The sequence below is a fragment of the Rhinolophus ferrumequinum genome, chromosome 17 (assembly GCF_004115265.2).
Source record: "Rhinolophus ferrumequinum isolate MPI-CBG mRhiFer1 chromosome 17, mRhiFer1_v1.p, whole genome shotgun sequence".
Lineage (NCBI taxonomy): Eukaryota > Metazoa > Chordata > Mammalia > Chiroptera > Rhinolophidae > Rhinolophus > Rhinolophus ferrumequinum.
In genome coordinates, this window is record NC_046300.1 from 51,231,714 (window position 1) to 51,258,224 (window position 26,511).

At 36.6% G+C, this 26,511-nt stretch overlaps 1 protein-coding gene across 14 annotated transcripts in view; it reads right to left on the minus strand.

The window, feature by feature from the left end:
• ERC2 (ELKS/RAB6-interacting/CAST family member 2) overlaps window positions 1–26,511 on the minus strand; it is a 923,425-nt gene that overhangs the window by 603,746 nt on the left and 293,168 nt on the right. For all 14 annotated transcript variants that reach the window (XM_033133186.1, XM_033133187.1, XM_033133185.1 and 11 more), the window contains one exon: window positions 11,346–11,501. In XM_033133186.1, coding sequence (XP_032989077.1) covers window positions 11,346–11,501 — 156 coding nt within the window. The remainder of the gene's footprint in view (window positions 1–11,345; window positions 11,502–26,511) is intronic.

A 26,511-nucleotide genomic window follows, 5' to 3' on the forward strand; every position in this document is an offset into this window, starting at 1 on the left:
GTCCCAAATGAAAGAATAAAAGAAAGCTCCGGAAAAAGAACTAAAAAAAATGGAGAAAAGCACTCTCACAGATGTAGAGTTCAAAACACTGGTTATAAGGATGCTCAATGATCTCAGCGAAAACTTCAAGAAAGAGGTAGGAAACATAAAAATGGAGACAGGAAACATACAAAACAACCAGTTTGAAATGAAGAATACAATAATTGAAATGAAGAATACATTAGAGGGAATCAACATAGATTTTATGAATCAGAGGACTGAATCAGTTATTTTAGAAGAGAAGGTAGCAGAAAACACCTAAACAGAACAGAAAAAGAAAAAAAAATATGCCAGCCCTCATCCTGGAGCCAGACAACTAAGTTCCTTTCTGTATGTCCCTGGCATCTTTCAAGCTGTTGCTCCAGTGTTGAAGCTCAGAGCAAGTGAGTCTGTCAGCAAATAAGTCCATGTGGTGGCCCTTTAAGAGGAGCACCTGGGACTCCAGCAGCCCTCTATCTCACTCAGCCACAATCTCTGCTGGTTTCCACAGCCAGAAGTTGTGGGGATTTCTCTTCCCAGCACTGGAAGCCTGGGCTGGGGAACCTGGTTGTGGGGCTGGGACTCTTTCTCTGCAGGGGATACCTCTGCAGTTGAGATATCACTCCCGATTTTTCACTGACACATGCAGGTGGGGGACTGGACCGGTCAGTGTCTCCACCCCTCCTACCAGTCTTGAGGTGGATTCTTCTGTATATCTTTGGTTTTAGGAATTCTGTTCAGCTAGACTTCAGGTGATTCTTAGTGGTGGTTGTTCTGTAGTTTAGTTGTAATTTTGATGATGCCATGACAAGATGCAAGCACAGCATTTATCTACTCTACCATTTTGACCAGAAAGCCTTCTTTTCCTAACTTTTAAAGTTGGATGCTTATCTCACCAATTTTCAGCCTTTCTTTTTTTTTTCTTCCATGTATAATATGAGCCCAAAGACTATAAATTTCCTTGTCAGTATCATTTTAGCTCAATCCCACTAGTTTGGTACATAGTATTGACATTATTGTTCAGTCTTGCTCAGTCTTAAATATTTTCTAATCTCCATTACTAGTTATTCTTTAATCCATTAATAATATAGAAGTATGGTTTGTTAAACTCCAAATACACAGGTTTCCTAATTATTGATATTTTTGTGTTTTTTTTATTTCTTACTTGCTTTATGAATAGAGAACATCACATGTTTGATACTAATAACTTGAAATTTGGAGTATCTTGTGTTATGGCACAGTATGTGGTCAGTTATCATAAATATACTTTGTACACTGTATTCTTGAAAAGAATGTATCCAGCAATTGTTGGGTGCAATATTCCATATATGTGCACGGCATTTAATAACACTTTTAATTGGGTAGTTTAAGTCTTCCTTATTTTCATCTTTTAATCTGCTTCATTTGTTAATTACTTAAGGGTGGGTTAAAAACATCGACTGTAATGGTAAAAATAATGAATTCTTCCATGTAGTTCTGCCAATTTTTTTAGCTCTAAAAATGGTTTCTTTGTCTTAACGTCTACAACAGCTTCCTTATGGTTAGTATTTGGCTAGTGTGTCTTTTTTCCTTTCAATGTATCTTTAACTTTATGTTGCAGATGTCTCTTGTAAATCCCATATACCAAGATTCTTTTATGCTGTCTGAGAAGCTTAAGTGGAGCATTTATTATCATTACAGATATATGTGATTTTATTCCAACCATCTTACCTTATGCTTTCTATATGTACTATCATTTTTATTTCTTTGCTTTCCTTTCTTGCCTTGTTTTCAATGACTTTTTCTCATTCTATTTTTTGCCTCTACTCATTTAAAAGTTGTGCTTTTATTTATATTTATCTTATTTGTTTATGGTATTTACTTCTAATCTTTATATTATTGCCCTAGGAATTATAATATGCTTAGATTTTTAATTTATCTAAGTCTTAAATCAATCTGTGTTTATCTTCTTTCTAAATAATAGAAGGATCCTGAGATACCTTAAGTCCAGTCACCACCCTCTTCACCTACACATTACTGTTCTCATGTATTTTAGTTCTTTCCTATTTTGTTTTTAACTCATCATTATTTTGTTAAAGTCCATGTTTCTTTAGATTTACCCCCACATTTGTCACTATATTTGTTATTCATTCTTGCATCTTAGATATTCCATTAGGAATCTACTTTTGCCTGAAATGCATCATTTAAAAATTTCTTTTAGTGGAGATTTTAGGTGGCAAACTCAATTTTTGCGTTAAAAAATTCACCTTATTCTCTCTTCCTTGAATATTACTGATGACTACTAAAAGTAATTTTCTAGGTTGAGATATTTCCTCTCAGCACATCTTCTGGCTAACAGAAGCTAATAAGAAGTCAAGCTATCACTCCAACTTCATTTCTTTAACTGCAATGGGACTATTTTTTCATTAGCCATATTTTTAATAGCTTTACTGAAATATAATTTACATGCCATACAATTCATCTACTTAAAGCAGACAGTTGATAGTTTTTAGAATATTCACAAGTTGTGCAACCATCTTCACAATAAAATTTTAGAACATTTTCATCATTTCAAAATGAAACCTTGTAACCAGTAGATGTTACTTTCTATTCCCCAGCCTCTGTACCCAGACCTAGGCAACCAATAATCTACCTTCTGTCTGTATAGATTAGCACATACTGGGCATTTTATATAAACAGAATCGCACAATATATGTACTTTGTGACCAGCTTCTTTCACATAGTACAATGTTTCAAGGTTCATCTATGTTGTAGCATGTACTAGTAATTCATTCCTTTTCGTTGCTGAATGATACCCCACTCTATGACTATACCACATTTTGTCTATTCACCAGCTGATGGACACTTAGTTTGTTTCCATGTTTTGGTTATTATGAATAACGTTAGTAAGAAAATTTATGTACAAGTCTATGTGGACATGTTTTCATTTTTCTTGGGTATATACATAGGTGTGGAATTGCTAGGCCATATGGTAACTACTATATGATTAGTATTTTGAGGAACTTCTAAATCATTTGCCAAAGTGTACCATTTATATTCCCATCAAAATAAATGAGGGTTCTACTATCTTCATATTCTTAACCAGCACTTTTTATTATCTGTCCTTTTTAATTATAGCAATTCCAGCGGGTATGAAGTGGCATCTCATTGTTTTTTTAACTTGTATCTGTCTAATAACTAATGATGTCAAGCATATTTTCACATACCTATTAGCCATCCATATATCCTCTTTGGACAAACAGTCTAACTTCTTTCTAAGACTGTTTCTTTGTCTCTGAGATTTTGTGGCATTACTTTGATGTAAACAAATAAGTTTCTTTTTATTTATCCTATGAGGGATACTTTGAGCCTCCTGAATTTGTAAATTGGTATCTGTCATCAGTTTGGGAAACATTTTCAGCTTTCATCTCCTCAAATATGGCTTCTGAATAATGACTCTGTCCCTACTCCATCTTTCCCTCTGGATCTCTGATTATACTTATGCTAGACCTTCTTATTCTATCTTCTATGTATCTTAACTTGTCTTTCATGTATTCCATCTTTTTATCTTTAACTTCTTCTGCTCTTTTTTCTAGTTTAGTAAATCTCTCTTCTTCTGTGACCACTCTATTCACTGAGCTTTGAAATTTGCATTTTGATATTTTTCCATTTCTAGAAATTTTATTTGGCTCTCTTTAAATTTGCTTTATAACCTCTTGCCTTTTATGTGTATGTTCAATCCCTTCTGTTATTTATTTAAACATATTAAACATATTTATATCATAGTGTTTTCTTAGAATTCCGACTTCTGAAGTTCTTGCCATCTGGTTCTGTTGTTTGTTTTTCCATTGGCTATCACTTATGTTGGTTTGTTTTCTTAAAGGTTTTGTGATTTTTAAAATTTTTTTATTGTGTAATCATGTTTTCCTTTTTTTTTTTTTTAACTTTATCTAAAGAAATATTTTGAAACCTAAGTTAACACATGGCTTTCCAGAGCATTTGCCTCTGCCAATACCTGGGGCTCTGCCAACCAAGGACCCCTTTAAACTACATTGTCTATGTAAAGTTTTGTACCTCACACTGCACACCTATGCAAGAGCCAGGTGTGATTATAGATTCTCAAAGCTGGCTTTTTCACCTTCCGCTTGGCTCAAAGTTTCAAGGTAGGTAATTTGCCCTGGAGTCCCTAGTCTTGGTGGGAAAAGAGTAGAGTGGGGAGGGTAAATTTTAGTGTACCCTTACACTTAAGAGTGAAGCTGTCTGGGATCCTAGCTTTATGTGGTAGTGGTAGCAGAATTCCTATTTGATTCCCCATCTTGAGCAGGCCCAGGTTTCTGTCCTTTTTCTTAAATGTCCTTGTGACTATGAAAACCAAAGCTCAACATCACCATTCTAACAAATGCTAACAAGAAGATACAATTAGTGTTCTACTTATCCCTCTCACTCCCTACTTTGTCTTAGCTTTAACCCTTGAGAATCTTTCAAATTTGACAGTTCATAAATACATTTTTAACTGTATATTTCTAAAATATATTTCATCCAGCATTTGTTGTTTTCAGCAAATAAACTGGCATAAACAAGAACCAAGCTACAGACAATAAATAACTGCTTAGCATGAACAGAGTGGGGTGCTTAAAGAGAAGTGAAGCCCCCATTTCTAGAAGTGTTCAGGTTGCACAATTTACAACAAAGGTTTATATGGAGGGAACTGCCATTTACTGGCAGAAGTCAGACTACATCAGGGGACAAATGATTTTCATCTTTCTTGCCAAATCTAAAGGTTTGGTAGTGGCTGGCCAGACGGCAGTCTGGAGAAGGATTCTGAGTATGCTTCAAAGTTCACTGGAAGAGAATCATGATTGATTATTAACACGCTCTGGGTATCTGTGAGCAGGTGGCAGAACAGCTCAGGTATGTGCAATCCATGAAATACATTACTGTTATAATTTAATGATTTGTGAGTCTGATCAGTTTTACCCGAGACAAAAGTAAGAAGCATTTTCTCTCTCTCTCTCTCTCTCTCTCTCTCTCTCTCTCTCTCTCTCTTTTTCTCTCTCTCAACAAGAACAAAGTCTAAATTTTTTTAAAAAGGGGGAAATCAGTATTAGGATTACCTAAAATTATGAAAGAAGTTAAATCTGTTATGATTAGCATTATTCTCGGGGAACACGGCCCCAAATCACACGCAGTTGTACCTGACAGCACAGTATTTCGTTGGTTTCACACATGAAACTGATTTATCTGAAAATAAAGCTAAAAAAATTTTCAACTCTATATGCCTAAGCAAAGATGATGCTTATAGTGAAAAGACTGATTTGTGTTCATTTCTACAAACACCAGCGTAAAAATCCAGTGTGGGGGTGGGGTATTGAGAGAGGAATTTGAATGAAATTAACTTGATCAATGAAATGGTATTTAATAGAAAGGAAGGAGATGGCAGGTTCTAGACACACCTACTCTACTTAATAAAAATAGATTGATAATGATAAAACTATTTCAGTCTATAAATATTAAATAAGGAGTTGCTTTAAATAGCTTTCAGACTATCACTGCCATGAGGTAAATTTTAAATAAATATTTTATGCAGACAATAACAGAAAAAGGCTTTTCTAAAGGGAATATAGTTACAGGGTAAAAAATCATATTCTTCCATAAAAATATGTCTTTGGCTTCTTTTATAGCCATAAACTCAATAAAAATGGAAAGTGATGCAATCGAACATACATGAGAACTGAGGCTGGGGGAAGGTCTGTCTCAGTGATGGCAAGAAGAAAAGCCAATCAGAATTACATCACATGCTTTATATGAAGTCCATGTGGACATCAGGCACACTTCATCTCGTCTGAAAGTTCTTCTACCACTTATGTCTGTGACACAACCAACACCCTGAAAAAACTACTCTGCCAAATAAAACAGCTTCTTTTTCACTGTAGATATGGCCCTCATGTCTAGAAAATGATATGCTTATTATCATGCAGTTTGGGTTATAAGGATTGTAATCCGTCAGAAGTTCATAAAAAAATGTGTTACAAATTCAGAATAAAGGGGGCGATCTAAGACAGCAGAGTGGCATCTTTGGCAAACTATGAAAACACCATGAGTGGCTTATATAGAAGTACTGGGATTAGTAGATGAAAAATGTGTTAGGCTGGGAACAAAGGCTCGTGGGGAACAGGAGAGGCTATCATTCTTTTCCTACCAGAAAAACAATTATTTATATGTTACATTCCATTTTTAAAGGCTTAACAGTGCTCCTGAAGGTAACTCATGCTTTTCTTGGCCTCTTAGCTCTGCTCTCACAATCTGATTCCTTTAAGCCTTCTGAGTGGGGGTAGAAATTGCAGTTTCAAACAGGGGAGAGTTGCACAGCACAGGAGATCTGCCAGAGTCTCAGTTCTCAGTAGCAACATGCATGTGCTGAAGTCCTTATAAGATGCAGGAATTTCCACCATGGCCGACTATGTCTAGTATCCCTGCCTTTACACAAGCTGAGATTCTGAGCTCTTCTTTTACATTTTTGCAACTCACCTTCCAGCTTTCCAAAAATGTGACATCATGGTTTTTCTATGACATCATATTTATAAAAGCAATTTAGGTCTTCACTGCTACCTAATTTAATCACAGAGCTTTCAAGAGGCCCTACCAATTCCAGCCATCTGCTCAGCATCAAAATGGAGGTGTACCCCCTTTTAGATGGCTGTTAAAAATACTTCCTTCCCCTCCAACCTACATGCTTTATTCATCTTAACAATTAATGCAAACAGCATTTCCTTTTCATACCACAATATTGTTACATTGTTTCTATGTCAAATTTTCACTGAAAAATTTTATATTATCTATTTCAAGAAACTTCTATATCTAAAAATGAGTTTGTATATAAGAACTATTATTATTAGCTGCCTTTATTAACAATTTGGAGCAAATCATTACACATTGCCATTGAGACTGATTTGAGATTATGCCCTATTAATGAAGAGGAATGAAATGCTAAGTCAATTTAATCACTAATGGATCATAAAAATAATTTTCAGCTAAATAATATTTCAAGAATATAAGCAAATGAGAACATGGATATGTGAACAATTTTAGGGGTTTTCTTCATGATTAGGTTGAATTTTTATCTTTTATCTTTTTATTTTAAAAATAGTTAACTTCCAAATAATCATGATAATATATGCTTTAAACTTCTAAAGAAACACAAAAGAAATACTCAGATGGAAGAGCACCTCCAAACCTACCCTTTGTAAACAGTGGTCATCATGAAGGTGTCTCTTCAAAGGTCCCTGGTAAAACAGAAGCTCCCTGGCCATGTTTAAAAGCTTTCTACATATTCATTACAAACAGCAATAAAAGTAACAATATTTAGCTGCAATTTTAGACTTGGTTTTCAAGGGTTCGATTCCCCTCCTTACGCAGCATTTCATAAGAATTTCTGAAATGTTCTACCACGACTCTTTGAGTCTCTATAAACCATTAAAACAACAGTTTGTGAAGTCAACTGTGCCAGCCCCAAATCTAGCATTTTCTGCTAGCTGGGATCCAAAGTCATTTTATGATTTCCATTTCTGTCACTGCCTGAGCAAACCAAATGAGTTTAGCAATTACTTTTCCATTTCCCAAGTAAGTTTCAGAGCCTCTAAGCTTTTTGCAACTTAAATCTAGTATTTCTTTTCTTTTTTTGGAAAACGTGTTATTTCACATAGACTTGAGTTCTTCCTACTTCCTTATCTGTTGGTGGAATCATATTCTCACTTATCCTTCTAGGTTTGCTCTGGCATCGATCTGGGTTTTCATTCTTCACCAGGCCTGTCATTGCTGTTTTACCAATCCGATCATTTAGACAAGAAACACTAACTCGAAACCCAAACAACCTGCATTGCTCCAGCCAGAAGTGAACTCACATCAAATCTTCAGGGTAGTTTTTTTGGTATATTTCTTACTTTCCCAACTAAGTGCTCAGTATGAGGGAGTGGGTAGTACTTAACATGCACTAGTTTTAGTGCCCCTCAGTTGCTAGCTCAGCAACATGTGCTAGAAACAAGTCTATGAGGACTGTAATACTCAAACTCCAGCAATGACAGCTTTATCCATACAACACTGCATGAATGAAAGAGTTCAAGATAAAGAGACCCCAATGGTCACACTATCCAATTGTTTTGTCAACATGTGTGACCCCCTACTGCAAAAATTAACTCCTCAGATATCTGTGAGGATTTTGACAAGCAATATATTCATATAAACTTTGTAGAAAATAGTCCACAATGGACCATGAAATATGCTAGTGATCCAATTTTAGAGGATATCAATCCATGCCTCTAAAATCTAATAAGTTCCATGATAAATGATTTCCCCGATTGGAATCAGTTCACACAGCCTAAGGGATCCCACAATGCACGAAACACAAGCACTCAGGACTAAATGCTTAGCAATAGCTATGTCTTAATAGACCTGCTCGACCACTCCTAGGCTTAAATAAGGAATCAAGTTTCCCTTTCAAAGTAGGAGAAGTAGGAAAAATAAGTAACTGAAGTAATGGTATGAAGTATGAGCAAATAAATGTTAGAGTTCAATCCAATAAGAACATTCTTTCAATGGAGAAAATATAAAAAACTACTTACTAGTACTTTTTAGCTAATTTTTATCAGTCTATAAGGGATATTTACATGACGTTATAAGAACTCATTTTTAGAAATCCATTTTTCTCCATTAGTCAAAATAAATACAACATTATTATTATGATTATTAATTATATTTGGTTTTACTTCTTCAACAATAATGGGTATAATTAGCAGCTCTGTGAAAATTCATAAACGAAAACCTCATTTAAATGGGAGTCAGGAGGCTAGAAGAAAAAACTCTAATGCACATGTCACTCAACTGATCCCAACAGGAAGAGACATACCTTGCACTTGCATCTCTTACAGGAAGCGATACTACTCTACTACCGTAGCAGGAGGAAGAAAAAAATTTCTCCTAGCCCAGTAACAGCTCAGCCAATGGGAGCCTGCCATAACTCAGCCAATGAAAAGTCACTATATTTCAAACTTCCAGTTTCCTCCAACGGATTCTATTTATAACAGCCCCTCCCAAGTCTATAGAATTCCTATCTTTTGTTTCTCTGTACTTTTATGCATGGCTATCCAATAGACTACACGTCCCAAATTGTAATTCTTTGTTGTTCCTGAATAAACCCATTTCGCTGGAGAAATATCTGGTGGTGTATTTGTTAAAGGTCAACAGCTATTGTTTTGAGCCAGGCACTTTAACTACATTATTTCATTTAATCCTTTTAATAACCCTCTATGATGGGTAGTGTTGCGCTCATTTTATATAAGAGGAAAGTGTGGTTGAGTGACCTAAGTCACTCCCTAAGGCCAGGCACCTAGCAAGGGCAGGGTAGAGATTTGCCAGAGTTCGCTTTAGTCTTCGGCCTGCACTCTTCCCACCATGCTCCATTACTCTCCTCAAACATTCTTCTGACTTGACTATTTTTGGAACCCTTCAAAGTAACTAGCCATTAAAAGTTAAAACTAACTCGAGGATTGATGGTCTCTCAAACAACCGTGGGCCAATAAAGGTCATGACTTACTTGCTGAAGACCATATAAATGTTTTATTTACCTGGACAGAGTCCATGGTGAGGGGTGAAGTTTACAAATTCATAGCAGTTTCAGTTGTAGAAGAGGCTTGAACTCTCTCCCACCATTCAATGACAGGGTAGGGAGGAAAACTTTAAGCCAAAATAATAATTTCCCCCAAACTTCACGAGTTCACTCGTATTGTGCCCCTGGTCTTCATTCCCAGAGGCTCTGGCTATCGTCTGCAGGCCACCCTACCACTGTGCTTGCTACACCTCAGCTCAACTCTCTGCGAGGGAAAGGCTGCAAAAATGAAACGAGAAGGCAGGGCTGAGCAGGAATACCCATTCTGCTTTTTGTGGCAGTCCCTGATAACAAGGGGTAAGAGTCAAATCAATGGATATTCTCCTTCTCATATCTCCACTCCTTGATCCATATTTAAGACAAAATTTCAACATCAGCTTACAGATGGAAAGTTGGCAAAAGTAAGCACAGTTTTTGTTATTTCCCCTGGAGAAACATACATATGTACACACACATACATACATGGTGAAGTAGATACTAGATATTATTGCCTCTCTATAATTTGAAAATTTTCTGCAACGAGTATGCATTTACTTCATAACTGATAAAAATCATGACCATCGTTTAAACATTTTTCTCCCTACTCTCACTGCTTTCTCACAGAAGTCTGCATTACTCATCACTCTGCTGCGTTTATAAGGCAAGAAATAAGAGTAAAACCTAAAACAAGAACAGGAATATTTAAGAGCAAGTGGTAGAAAAAAGAATTTTTAATTGGTGCGGTTATTATTTTCAGAAGCTGTTTAAGAGAGGAATAGATAAAAGCACCTCAAAGTCTCAAAAGACCTATTTGGGGCTATAAATTTAATAATTATGCACATGTAAAAATAATAGATATACAGGTGCATGGTCCATTTGCAGCCCAGTTTAAATTTGAAAAAAAATATAAGCCAAATTCTTTAACACTGGCAATAATGAAACAAATTAATGAAAGGGGTACTAAAATAATATTTTATAAATATTCCATAGAAACATATAGCAATAATAATAATAATAATAATAATAATCACTGTCAAAAACAATGCCTTACATTTACTGACTGTTCTCTAGAGATTAGGCAAGTTGATTTAAATGCATAATCTCTTGGAATTGCCAAAGAACCCAATGATACAGGTACTTTTCTTTTTCTTATCCTTATTTCATGGATGAAGAAACCAAGGCTTAGAGAGGTTGAATATTGAGTGTATGCAAATAGCAGCACTGGGACTCAAAATCACTTCTGTCTTAAACACTATGCTAAAACCAAAATGTCTTCATACCATTGAAATCAGTTAAATTGTCTTCTAAGGGCCACACCTTTTGACACAATCACCTTCTAGAGGTGGGCCAAAAATCTGGCAATGACAGAAACTTTAAAAAAATAGAACACTTATAAAAACTCCGGAAATTTGCAAGACACAGGACTATTAAACATAAATGTTAATTCCCAAGACAGAACGACACCAAAGAAACTCATTAGAAAATCCTGAATACCTTCATACATAGAAATTCTAGCACAGATTTTCCCTGACTTTTTTTTCTTGAATCTATGCTTCTGAACTGAAAATCTTTGCATTCCTCTTTATTATCCATATATTTCATGATATCACATAAAGTCAATTATGTGGGTATTTGGGAAAAGTATGTATGTAAGCCATAACTTTCCAGTCACACTAAGAGTATAAAAGTTTATAACTCTGGACCATACCTTCGTTTTCATGAACTTGGAGTGACTTTTGTAAACCTCTATTTGTTTGATCTCTTCTTCACGGTCCTCAGTGTTCAGCACACCATTGGCTTTTAACATCTGGATCTCATCCTCCAGGTCCCTTATGTTTCGCTCCAATGAAGCAATTTTTGTGTCCTGTTGGTAAAAAAGAAAAAAAAAGGCAAAACAAAAAGGAGAGTGGGAAGAAGGGGGGAGAGAGAGAGAGAGAGGGAGAGAGAGAGAGAGAGAAGAAAGAAAGAAAGAAAGAAAGAAAGAAAGAAAGAAAGAAAGAAAGAAAGAAAGAAAAAGAAAATTATATTTCAGTATCATCAAAACAGAATTTCAGAAAGCAATTTTAGTAGTAATACGTTCATTATGGTGTAGACATAGCCCTGAATTCAGAACAATTTATTTCTCATTTCTGAGGATCAGTTGTGAGATTATTGTTTAAGCTCCCAATAAAGATCATGTCTCAATACAACATAGAGAGTCCTCTAGATATGTTTGTCTAATATCTGGGACTCAAATAACCAAAACAACAGTGATAAAAGTGATCTAAGCTCTTAGAAAATAAAACACCATTTAAGTGGACAAGTTTGTAATTGAAAATATATAAGTGTATATTCTTGAGTCTACTCGTAAACACAAAAACCGTTTGTTCACGTGTATATTCTGTGGCTGGTTTTATAAGGCATGCTTGGAATTTGACTGTGAGAGGAAAGGAAATTAAAATCTACTAATGGGAAAAAGGATTCTCATCTAAAATACAGACATAAGTGAAATTAAATAACTGAAAGTCGACTTCGTATGACTGATACACTAAATATTAAAAATTTATAGCAACTGGAAATAATATATCACAATGTCAGGATTTATCTGGCAACAGTCAGCTCCCCGCGTGACAAAAACCATTACTACCTTGCAAGGCATTTCTAACCTATTGATTTACAGAGTCAAAAAACTAGAATGTGGGACTAATTGAGAAAAAAACAACCACAGAGATTTTTTTTTAAAGGAAATTACAGACTCTACACACAAGATAGAGCATAAGAAATGATGCATTAGGAAGTAGAGAAGAGAGAGCTCTTCTAGGGTAAAAAACTACTCCCCAAGTTGACAATTAGGCTCAAATCAGTCTTTGGAATGAAATATGTGGCAAGTTTCGTTTTAAGTTTTTTCACTATCAACATCTACCTGACATTTTATTGTACAGATTCAAGGAGCTTATATTACATTTATAACTGTTAATTCAAAATAAGCCACCAACTAATTTTGTTAAACAATTCATTTTTTAATCTAAAAAGGTAAGAGTTTCAAAAGTAAAGAAAATTAATAGGCCATTCAATTTATAACTAACTTGTTAAAAAAAATACATAGATAAAGCTTAGCAACAAATGCGTCTGTCCTGACTTTGTGACTATTTTCTATTTTATTTTTCTACATTACACGCTGGAGGACATGTCTCATGTGGCAATACGATAATTATCATTAACATTGTCGTCATCGTTAGCAGGAAAACGAGGAACAGCAACAGCTACTTACTGAGCTCCACTGTGTGCCAAGACCCAAGTGCTCTAAGTGCTGGAAACACTTTATTAATTCTCAGAAAAACCCCAAGAAGACGAAATAAAGAGACTGTAAAATTTGCAAGATTATTATGGAATGTTATATTCTATGGTATTCCCTTTTCCTTTCAAAATAATACTTACTGCATTTTTTTTCCAGTTTTGAAAATAAGATACTTTAAACTCATAGGAAATGGAGAAAATCCCTTCTAATTCCACCGTCCAGAGATAACCATCATTAATGTTTTTATGTATAGCCTGCCAGTCTTTTTCTATTTTAGATGCAATTTCTGGGAATCTTGTATCCTTCCAGTTTGAGTGAGGGAAGTGTTACGGACTGGATGTTTGCGTGCCTCCAAAATTCCCATGTTGAAGCCCTAACCCCTAATATGATGGTGTTTGGAAATGAGCCCTTCAGGAGGTAATCAAGGTTAGAGGGGTCATTAGAATGGGGTCCTTATGATGGGATGAGTGCCCTCAGTAGCAGAGACACCAGAAAGCTTGTTCTCTCTCTCTCTCTCTCTCTCTCTCTCTCTCTCTCTCTCTCTCTCTCTCTCTCTCTCTCTCTCTCTCTCATGTGAGAACATAGTGAGACAGTGGTCATCTGCCAGCCAGGAAAAGAACTCTCACCAGAACCCTATCATGCTGGCATGGCACCCTGATTTTGGACTTTCAGCCTCTAGAACTTTGAAAAAATAAATTTCTGTTTTCGAAGCCACCCAGTCTGTGGTAATTTTGTTATGACAGCCCAAGCTGACAAATGTAGAGTCATATTCCATGACTCATGTGAGTTCTGAGCTATGAGAACTCTGTAGATAAAAAGAGCAGCAGTAACGAAAAGGCTGGAAAGAGAAGTTCTACAAGTTCCTAAGTAAAGGAGAGTCATTTTAAATCACCATTATTATCTGACTATAAAACTGAGACATGCTCATTATAAAAAAAAGAGAGAGAGAAGTTATTTAGATAAGATAGTTATGATTGTCCATAATCCCATCACCCAAATATACCCACTTATTACCATTTTTATTTATACCGGTGAAAGCCTTAAGACTATACTATATTTAGAATACAGAAGAAGACAGATATCAATATGATATAGATTTCCTCTCGTTATTGAGATACAAGTTGGCTACTAATGAGATTTACAAATATCTAAGTACAATACTTATAAGAGTTTACTGGAAGTTAAGTATGAAAGGAAGGGCCAACATCTCTGCTTTTCCTACATAAAACTCTCTGGAATCTCAGACACAAGTCTAAGGTAACCACATTTGCATGTGTATGTATGTATGTATGCATGCATAAATGTGTGTGTGTGTGTGTGTGTGTGTGTGTGTGTGTCTGTGTACACACTGCTTTACATTTTGTAGTCCTCACATCTTATACCTTACTTTTTGGTTAGCACTTGGTAGAATTTCAGGTCTCAGTTGTGTAAGCAAGGGGAGCTTTCCCCACAGTCAACCCTGGATGCTTTAGTTAGCAACTGTCATCTTCTAAATGGGTTAGAAGGAGCTTTACACTGGACTGTAAAATATCACATACTGCTAAAGAAAGATCAGGACTGAGTTAAGATAGAAAGTTTCTTAACATAGGAAACCCTTTTGCCCTATAAACATCTGAGTTAAAATTTCCCCAACTGGTGAAACACATTTTGAAAATAGTATTTTTAACTTTCACTAATTTTCTTAATTTAAGGAAACCTTTCCTTTTCCTCACAATCTTTTTTTACTTTAGCCATAGTTGTCCCAAAATAGAAGAAGGAAGAGAAGGAGGAAAAGGAAGAGGATGAAGATGAAGAGGAAAGAAAAGAGAAATGGGTGTTGTGGAAGTCACTTTAATAAAGGTTTATTTTTCTGTCCTTATTAATACTTCTGTTCTTACATAAGAAGTCAATAAAGGGGGAACAGAACTCATACTTGAAATCATGAGCATAAAGAAAAGGAGATAGGAGAATATCATTAAGATCTAGAGAGAGGAACAGATACAAAATACATAGATATATTAGGTGATGTACTGATTGTGCCCAAGAAGATATTCAAAATGCTGAACCAGAGCAAGACAAGAGGAGACATAAGCATGAAAAATAAAAGCAAATTAAACAACTGCTATGGTCACAGCTTCTCAACTGCCTCAGTTTCAGGAATTCAGGGAGAATTTTTTTTTCTCTCTTTTAAAAACCTCTAAAACTAGATAAATGACCAAAAATTTATTTATATTTAAAGAGGACTAAGGAAGAAAACTAGTTCACAAATCCTGATATGGCTCAATGTGATATATGGGTGTTGCTTTTCAGAGTAGATACTAAATGCACACGCTCAGCAACTCTAAACACTGATCTAGAATAAAGAGAAAAAAATTAAATGAAGACATAGGCTGTAGCAACTTGAAAAGTAAAGTTTTAGAAGGTAAAGGAACACTTTACTCCTAATTACCAGAGATTTCTTCATCTGAACATCTTTAAATATTATTTATTAATGATATTTTTAATCTATGTAGTGATTTTCCAATACTCATCTTGACTATGCTTCACAAATAAGCAAAAGCTCTCGAAACATAGTTGTGGGCCTTCTTAGAGATGGGGAAAGTGAAATACAACATAGAACAGCTTTCCCCAAAGTCCTGTAAAAAGGGGGTTTCAGGGTGAAGTAAGTTTGAGAAATGCTTATTGGGGATTCCCAATGCATCTTAGCATCAATGGTTCTGGGAAGTCCTACAGCGAAGTACTCTACTTAGCGTGATTTTTCTTAGTATTATTCCCCTAGAAGTCAATTCTTGAGGGGAAACAAAATAGGACTTTAATGATCATGTTAAGCTCAGGGTTTTATATGAAAGTGAAGAATCAAAACAATAATTTGCATCCTTCAAGGAAAAACTTGCCCTGACTTCACCCAATTTAAAATAATTGGGGGCTTAAATATCCAAATCACCTTGTCAGCTTCTGTTACTGCAAAGTGGTTTACTGAGAGCCTGCTCTGAACTCGGAGCAGGGAGAGAACATTAAGACTCCTATACTCCTGGAACTCCCATTTCATGTCTCAGGTGACATTTTTCAAATAGTCTTGAAATAGGACAACCATGAAACTGTGCTTTTATACTACATTTTGGTTGAAGACTGTAAGACTGTTGGGGGGAAAGTCTCAGGAGGAAAAATAAATAAATGAAATGTGTTTGCTTCATTCCCCATTAGTTAGGAAAAAAAATATCTGAATTGACTATCTCTTTCAAATTATTTATTCCCAAATATTCATAAAATAATACTTGTAAAAGCTCTATACATATATTGCAGATCATAACTCCTACTTAAAGATTCATCCCCAAGACTATTTTACACTTATTTTATCCAAAAGATGCAAAATAGGTATTTGATAGGAAACTAATAAATAAACTACTGGAATTGAACGCTTAGTAGCAAACTGCCCAATGGGCCCACCCTGCGGATTCATCAACCAGCCGTGACTATTAGTAGCACCAGCCCATGAGTGCAAGGACTCCAGTAATGAGAAGCAAAGTCAGGTGGGAACACTGAAATAAGTTTATCTCTGTTTTATCTTTTTTTCAAAAATAATCTCTGGATTTTTCTATGACGTGTCTGCTACAGTTGATAGTAAACACAGACATGGGGAGTTCTCTCCTTCATTCAACAAATATATACTGAGCATCTGTTGGGTACCAGTCACTTTGCCAGGTTGTGTGAGATACCGGGCAGATCTCAACAAGATTCATGGGCATCCTTCTCTCTCTCACCTGGAAGACAGTCTAGATCCTTGTTCCTCAAAATGTTGTCCACAGACCAGCACCAGTGACATAGCCTGAGAGATTTTTAGAAGTGCAGAATCTCAGGCCCCCACCCAGAACTACTGAATATGAATGGGCATTTTCACAAGATCCTCAGGTGAAGTGGGTGTTCTAAATGATTGCAGGTGTCCAGCATATCTAAGGGGCAAGACTGACCAGTGCAGAAAAGACCAGGACAACTTCACTGCCCAGGTATGTTGAGAAAAATATGAACCTACTCTCAACAGCTACCCAACTTGGCGTATGTGTACAGCAACCCTGAGAGTAAACTTTCTGGAGCATCACTGCCAGCCAGGATGCCATTATTACCCTTTCTATGTTTGTCAAACATGATATTCCCCTTAAACAGCAAGAACCAGATTTCTCTAGGAACTGTGAACACTGAAATGGAGAGTGGGTGGAACACCAAAAAAGCAATATCATTTAGTCACAAAAAGTAACAATTATGTTCTTGCTGAGTGTCACAATGTGCTTTCCTTTCAAATACAGTAAGAATTACTGGTTTCATTTTAATATCAGGCCAAAAAAGAAAACACCAACAGTTTTTACAAAGCATGAAACTCACCGTGATCACATATCGGTCTAACGGCCGTTGATCAACAAACTTAGGGCCAATTTGGTTTAAAGAAGAAGACGTGATCTAATGTTCAGGAAACATCCCTACATAATTATATTACACTTTATTTAGAATAAAATTCTAGACTATTATTACTGGATACCACAGAGGCTCTTGAAGCCTTAACTTTTATAAATCATCTCGTTGTCGTTGCAAACATAACTGAGCAGCCCTTGCTCTTAGGCTTTCTGAGTAATGCCCTGCCTTTGGAAGGATTTACTGTGTGGGATTAACCACGGTTATGTGAGCCCAAGTTAAGCACACCAGAAAAAGTTGACTTGGGCGTAAGCCACGTTAGGATGAAAAACAAAAAAATCAAAACCTCGTCTTCTTGGGCCTTATCAACCTATATAAAGATGATGACCGAAATTAGAAGATGACAGGGGACATGCTAGTTTTTGGTGGTGGTGCTTTTGTGCTGGTCTGTTTGTTCAGATGGTGCCTAATTCTTTCTAGCAAAATGTACAAAAGCACAGAATCAGGTTGGACTAGTTCAAATTAAAAGCAATTAGGGTGCTTTGATGTTTCTTTTCATGGTTTCATTCTCCTCCTTCTGACTCATGATTCACGAAGCCCATGTCTGGAAGCGTCCTTCTGTCGTGCTGTCTATGCACAGTACGAATGACCCATGGGCAGAAGACGTGTCTCTACAGGTTTGTGCTGGACACTATGTGATCTCTGAGGTTTTGCTGTCCACGTACAAAATTCTGGTTGTTGTTAACAGACTCAGGTCTAATAAAAAGAGCTAAATAAAGATAAAACAATCCAGCTGACCCTGAGAGAGTCACAAACCTGCATGCAAATCCTGGTTCAGGCCTTTACAATTTGGGCAAGATACTATGCCTCTCTGAAATAGGGCCATGCCCACGAGCACGTTAAGAAAATTACAAGTGATAGTAATGCATGCCAAGTACCTATTATGGAACCTCCCCTGAAGAGTCAAGTTTGTCGTTATTACCATAAGCCCCTTTGCCAGCTCTGTGAGGTATGCATGTAGAAAAGAGTAGCTTCTATTTTAGTCCATACTGTTTAACTTGGTGAGCATGTCCCTAACCTTGGTAATCCTATAACCCAAGGTTGTTAGGAGAATTAAATGAGTGACATGTAAACCTTCCAGAAAAATAGTTAAGACACAGTAGAGGCTCTATAAAGATTACCTTCCTTCCTGTTCCTGGAGGTAGCATATATCTGTTATTCTTCAATCTGCTCAGCTTTCTTTTCCTTTTAGGAACTACATCTCCCCAGTTCCCTGTAAGTTTCATGGATTTTTGATGTGTGACTCTGCCCTATGGCAAGTTCCATGGATCCTCTGGATATAATAACTGATTCAGGAATGAACTCATGATGCCATCAGGCCAGTTTTAAGGGACTGACATAAATACAGGGGCCTCTCCCTTTCTGAGTTTATGTCTCTCCTTTTCTGAGTTTAGGAATGATAAAAAGTACAGGCCTGTGGCTGGTTGTGACCTTCTTTGAATCTATGTATTAAGAATCTGCCTAAATAATTGGGCCCTTATAATATAATTTGAATAGCTAGATACAGCTATATGTGAATCATCCACTTCCCAGAATACCAAAATATAACAGCTGAGTTTTGGTCATTCGTAACCACAACAGTATAATACACAAATGATAATGTGAAAGATAAAACCAAAATATAATAAGATGTAAATCTACAGAGAGAGAATTCAAAACTGGGTAAGGCCACCAGAGCAGAGTCAAGAATCTCTAGAAAGCACAGGCACCTATTATAAGGTTTGGAGATGGATAAGAATAAGATTATAACAGAGAAGAGGAAATTCTTTCCATCCAGAATTAATAATACACACAAAGTCAAGAACACTCGGCCTGGTGTCCAGCACATAATATTTAATCATATGAGATGAAAGAATAAGAGAATAAGTATGGAGTATGTACCAAGGAGGAGCACGAAGAACAAGGCTGATTATAAAGTATGATCACTTTTAGTTGCAGAGGAGTTGGAAACGAAAGGAAAGTAAGGCTGAATGATAACCGGTCTTCAGAGTCAAGCCAGGAGTTTATACGCGGGTCTGACGGGGAGTCATTTATAACTGATAAAAAGAGAAAGAAGGCAATAAAATGGCCTTTGGGAAGTTAATAATAAAAACAGAAGCCAAAATGGAAGTTCAGACAATAGAGATGATGGATCATCAGTCTAGTGGTGAAAGAAATCTCAGACATGGTTGAGAATCATGGATAGAGAAGACACTGGAGGAATCGCCACAAGAAAGAGGGGTTAAAAATTAATGGAAGTCATGAAAAAGTCACAGAAAATAAGAGAGTGAAGCTTCAAAACGGAAGAGGAGTCAAAAAAAGGTTTGGAGACACTAAAGACTAAAAAAATTAGGATATCATTGGTGACATGAGGGCAGTTTCAATGGAGTTATGTTATCATAAATGAAAACTGAACCCCAGTGTTTTAAATACCATAGAGTGGGAGGTGATGGCTGAGTTTTTCAACAATCAGGGCAAACACCAACTAGAACATACACCACCTGGAGCACTGGAACCAGGTCAGGGAAGTCCCTACAGAGCCAGGGGTTAACTCTTTAGTTGCTGGATTTGGGGATCCCAGGGTAAGGACTGCAGTGTGTGTGTGTGGGGTGCTCTGAGGTTTGGCGTAACCAGAGAAGTACTTCAATATTTTAACAACCACTGTAGATGTACCTGTGCCTCTCAGCTGAATATCAGCACCACATAAAAAAGCTGCTTCAATTAATCCTGAGAGCTTTCTATATCCCCAGTGCATGCAAGGCACTGGCTAATCCAAAATAATATCCATGAGCCCATGACGTACACTAATCCAGAGGCTCCCTAGTGCCAGTCTGTGGACTCAGTGTATCAGAATCATCTAGGGAGTGAGTAAAAACTATTGACTTGGCCTCTCCCAAAAATATTCCATTTCAGGAGGGGAGGGTATGATACAAAAATCTGTATTTATTTGTAAGTTCCTCAGGTTGGGAAAAAGAGCACATCAAAAGATTTCTTTTTTATACATTCGAGGTGCTATCAAAAAATACGGTGAACATTTAAGTTTAAAAAATTATTGCAGTAAAAGACACATTGCCATTAATCCCACTCAAAATACTCCCCCTCGCTTCAAACACACTTATCCTATCATTCTTGCCACTTTCTAAAGCAATTCTGGACCTCCTCTTTTGTGAGTGTCTTTGGTGGCACTGTTGTGGCTGCCTCGATGTCCTGAATCATTTTGACTTTGAGGAAGAGCCAGAAGTCGCACAGTGCCAGATCCGGTGAATAAAGTGGATGAGGACACAGCGTAATGTTTTTATTTGACAGAAATTGCTGTACCAGAAGTGATGTGTGACAAGGAGCATGGTCATGATGGAAGATGAAACCATTTGCCCATTTCTCAGGCTGTTTTCTACGTACATCATTTCTTAAACACTCGTAAAGACACTCATGAAAGAGGACTTCCAGAACTGCTTCAGAAAGTGGCAAGAAAGTTGGGAGTATTTTGAGGGAGATTAATGGCAATGTGTCTTTTACTATAATGAATATTTTTATTTAAACATTCACCATATTTTTTTAATCACATTTTGTATGTTTTCTTCCTGTTAAAAATATAAATACGTTTACATTATCTGAATACAGAACACAATAGCATGGGACAGAAGCAAACAATGTTTCTCCATTCCAGTGTTTGAAATGCAGTTCATAACAACAGCTAATGTATTTATTACTCATGCAAGTATTATGCCAGAAAAATGTCATTTAATCTTCGCCCTAAGCCTATGAATTAAGTGCTTATTTTATCCATTTTAAGGTCAGGAAACCTACAGAAGGTCAATAACTTGCCTAAGATTTTCCCTTTGTTGAAATAACTTTCTGGGCCCAAGATGGAGCTGCTTCTGCCTAGGGTCCCACATTAGCAAACCAAAATTTGCATAACGGTCAAGTCCCTTGAAATGCTCCTCTTGACCAGAAACATGCAGTATATCCAGTAAGTCGCTCTCCGAGCGCCAAGCCAACGCTGGGCTCTATGCTTACTTCCTTGTTCCTTCTCACCCCAAGCAAGGTTGATTATGTGGCCCTGGCCAACACGGTAGTTCCTATTCTTTTCCTCCTTGTTTTTTATTCTTCATCCTATAAAAGTTTCCTGCCTTTGGCCCCATTTTGCAGTTCTTCAAATGGAGACTGCCTGTTCCACGAAGCATTAAATCAAATGTGTTTATATGCCCTAAGATGTCTTCTTTAATCATTTCTTAACACCTTTAATAATCTGAAATGTTTCTCTCTACAAAGCCTTCCCTTGAATAGGACAGAGGAGGCCACCTTGCTGTCCCCACACCAAGCTCAGGAGAGATGGGCAGCAGAGAAGGTGTGCACCAAGAAGCTGGGCTGTTTGGGTGCTTTCTTCCACACAGTACTTTTAGCCTTGACAGATCACAGAGCAAGGTCAAAAGAAAATAGGGAAAAGGTTGGGGCGAGAGGAAAGGGAGGAAGAAATTTCTGAAACTGCTTCCAGATGAGAGAGTAGTCTTCAGTAAGTGCAGCCGGCCCTCCCTTCCTTAGCCTGGAGCAGACGTTGTCTTTCACATGCATATGAATACAAAGAGGGTTTGAATTCCCAGAGGTTCAATGAAATACTACTTTGCAATTTCAGGGCATCATAAAAAAAGACGGACATCTGACCACTATTTTCTTCCAACGCTCTTTAGGAAAAGATTGGGTGAAGAAGCTCTCCTTGCTGGCCTTCTAGCAACCTGAACTTGCTCTTCCCATTTCTTTTAACCCACCTCCCCGAGGCCCCCAACAGCCCTGGTTTGGGGCCTCATTCTTAGGATTTCTAAAACATACCGCAAATCCTTCTATGTTCAACCAGTTTGTCTCACGGAAAAAACAACAGGCAGTGGAGGAATTCAGGCCACCCTAAGTCCCCAGCGTGGCCTGATGGATGTGGAAACTGGACCATGCCTTAGGGATGAGACATGTGACAGCCGGCACACTGTCATTACGGAAACTTGAAAGGGAAGTTCACAGGAGGCTGTGGTTGACTTCTCAACCCGGCTGGCGGGGGCGCACGCCAATAAGGAAATTGCAATCCCTAAATAAACAATAGGCTGGGAACCTGAGCACCAGCAAGGGAGAGGGCAGGGGCTGCTGGCCTGAGCAGCGCTGGCCAAGATGGAGCTAACAAAGCAGAGATTTAAACTTTGCAAGAACGTCATGTCAATTCAGACACCCCTGGTAGGCCCTTGGAGACTCCAAATTCCCAGTCGCCAAGCCTCCAGACTTGGTAGAATTTTGAAAGTAGGACACTTAGTCCGGTCCCTTCATTTGCCAAATGAGAAGAGTGACGGCCAGAGGGGACAAGCGACTTGCCAAAGGCCCAACAGCCAGAAAGCTTAGTCCCTAGGTCATTTATTACGCCACTGGCCCACTGGGAGTTGCTATTTTTCTCCCCACTGGTTTCTCCTTTAAGATGCTTTTAACATCTTTCCACAAGCAAACTATGTGTGTATTCTGAGCTAATACTCTGCCTGAAGTACTTCCTTCCCTTAAATTCCTTCCCTTTGGTGGTCCTTGCCCAAATGTACCACCTGTTTTTTACAGGTAAAACTCAATTTCCAGACTGAAAGGGAAGGGATGGAGAAGCAAAGGATTCCTTTAGTATCTATTATGTGTCAGATTTTCCCAGGCCTTAATCCATTTTAATCCCCACCCAACCTTATGCAGGCTGGTATCACGATTCCATTTCACAGATGTGAAAGCTGGAGCTCAGAGAAGCAGAAAGCAACAGAGCCAATTGTCAATTTTCATAAATAATCTAACCTTCTCCCCTTTGGAGACTTCTCAGTTCAGCAAAAAAAAACAAGAATAGAAGAAATTGTGCATCTTTAAGCTTTTTGAAAGATGATTTTTCTTTTAACCAACTTATTGTTGTTTTTCCTAAATGATAATTCCTGATCATTCCTACATAATAAATGTACATTACTGAAAACATGAAAATTTGGGGGGAAAAAAGTAGAGGATAAAGATTCTTTATAATCTCCACATCCAGAATTAGTGTCAACATTTGGTACAATTTTTTTCTCAAGCTTTTATTCCACACTGATAAAATATAACCTCTTTACATATTAAAAATACTAAGTTTCTACTATAAACCTTAGATACATAGCTCTTAGTTGGTTATTTTATAGTTTTGTTTTGATTTTTTAAGTAATAAAAGTTATTGATCTTTTCTTTGTAATATCTTTATTTTTAATAATAGCTTTATATATATATATATATATATATATATATATATAATACACATACCATAAAATTCACCCTTTTAAAGTATACAATTCAGTGGTTTGTACAACCATCATCACTATCTAATTCCAGAATATTTTCATCACCCAAAACCCTGTACCCATTAGCAGTCACTCCTTTTTCTCCCCTCTCCCTAGGTCCTGGCAACCACTAATCTACTTTCTGTCTCGATGGATATTCCTATATTGGACATACCATGTAAATGGAATTATATAATATGTGGCCTTTTGCAACTGGCTCCTTTCACTTAGCATAATATTTTCAAGATTCATCCATGTGGTAGTATATATCAATGCTTCATTTCTTTTTATTGCCAAATAATATTCCATTGTATGGTATACCATATTGTGTTTATTCACAAGGTAACGGACATTTGGGTTGTTATAGCTTTTGGGCTATTGTGAATAATGATGACATGAGCATTTATGTACAGGGTTTTATGTATACATATGTTTTCAATTCAGTTGGGTGTACACCTAGGAGAAGAATTGCTGGGTCACATGGTAACTCTATGTTTAACATACTGAGGAACAGTCAAATAGATTTCCAAAACGGACTGAACCATTTTACAATCCCATCATCAGTATCTGAGGTTTCGTTCAGTTTTTCCACATTTTCCCTAACACTTAATGGTTGTTTTTTTTTATTTGTTTGTTTTCAGTCATCCTAGTGGGGGATAAATTGTTATCTAACTGTGGTTTTGATGTACATTTCCCTAATGACAAATCATGTTGGACATCTTTTCGTGTCTTTATTGGCCATGTACATGTTGTCTTTGGAGAAACATCTATTCAAATCCTTTGCCCAGTTTTTAATGGGATTATTCGTCTTTTTATTGTTGAGTTGTTCTTCCTTTATTTTTAAGTGAACTTTTAAAGTATATTAAACATAAGAAAGTAGTCAAATCAGAGGTTTTTAGCATGATGAAACATGACAAAGTGACCACACCTGGGCACATGAAAACCAGATCATGAAACAGAATATTACTTGTACTCCAGAAGCTTCCTTCGTGCCCCGCCTCAGCCTCCACACCCTCCCTACTCCTCCAGATTAAGCACCGTCCAGACATCTAACACGACTGATAACTGTTGTCTGTTTTGGGAACACATATAAACAGAATCATATCGTGTGTGTTCTTTTGTGTCTGGTTTCTTTCAACGCTGTTTTGGGGGTATTCAATTATGTGATTACATGAAGCAATAACTTGGTCCTTCTCATTGCCATATAGCATTTCATTGTATGAATACCCACTATTTATTTATCCACTCCACTGTAATTGCTATTTCATTTGTTTCGAGTTTTTGGTTATTCCATATTTAATTGTATTTTGTATCTTCTATTTAAATTAGGTCTTGTACAACCATTGTTAGATTTGCTCCTATGTATTTTGAGTTTTTCAATACCACTGTAAATGATACTGTTTTCTAAATTTCATTGTATAATTGTTACTGGTATATAGAAATATGATTCATTTTAAAATATTAAGCAGTTATCTGGCAAAGTTCATTTATTCATCTAATAGTTTATATATGGATTCATTGAGATTTTTTACAAACACAATTATCGTGTCTGTAAATAAAAGTGGTTTTATCTCTCCCTTTCTAATTCTTATACCTAGGATGTCCGGAACATTGTTGAATAGAAGTTATAGTAATAGGCATTCTTGTCTTGTTCTTTATATCATAGAGAAAGCTTTCAACATTTAATCATTAAATATGGCATTTGCTGTAGTTTTTGTAGCTACCTTTTCTTAGATTGAGAAAATCCTCTCCCTGTAATCTGAGTTTGCCGAAAACTTTCAGAAGTTTTTTTGTTGTTTGTTTGTTTGTTTTGGCATGGATGGATATTGTATTCATCAGATGCTCTCTCTGCATTTATTGAAATGTTTTTAATTTTTCTCCTTTATCCTATTCATATGGTAAATAACATTGATTTGATTTTCAATGTTAGACCTTGAATTCCTGGAATAAGTACAACTTGATTTAACCGTCATTGGATTCAGTTCACTAGGATATTTCACATCAGCATTTGAGAGAGATTGCTTATAATTCTCCTGTCTTGTAATGGCTTTGTTGGGTATTGGTTTCAAGATTATATTGGCTTCCTAAAATAAGATGGGAAGTGTTCCTTCTTTTTGTTCTTCTCTAGAATAGTTTCTGTCTGATTAATGAAATGTTTCTCTTCACATGTTTAGCAAAATTCACTGAAGAAGCCATCTGGGCCTGCAGTTTTTTTGTTGTTGTTGTTAGGTTTGCTTTTTGAATATTCAAGATTTTTGTTGTTATTGGTTCAGATTTGAAATCACAGAATCATTTTTTAAATATATATGACTACTCAGATATTCTATTTCTTCACATGCAGTTTGAACAAGTTGTGTTTTTAAAGAAATCTATCTAAAGATTCAACTTTATTATCATAATGTTGTTAATAAAATCCTCCCATACTTTTCATATCAATTCGATTGATAGCAATGTCCCCTTTTCATTCCTGATGTTGGTTGTTTATGCTGTCTCTATTTTTCTCAATGATTCTAACCAGGCTTTATCGTTTTTGTTAATCTCTTAAAAGAATCAGCATTTGGTTTTGGTATTCCTCTCTAGTGCATGTTTGGTTTTTATTTCATTAATTTCAGCTTTTATCGTTATTATTTATATTTCTCTCACTCTCTTATGACTTCATTTGATTTTCTATCACTCTTTAAACTTAAAAAGTCTTCTCTCAACCAAACTGAATGACTTGCTCTTGCCCAGACACTCCTCAGACTTTCCAGCCTCCTTGCCTTTGCTCATCTGGTTTCCAGTTAATAAACGATCCCTCTCCCTTTATCAAAATCATGCCAATCTTCCAAAGCCATCCTTGAGTACTACCTCCTCCAAGAAGCATTTCCTGC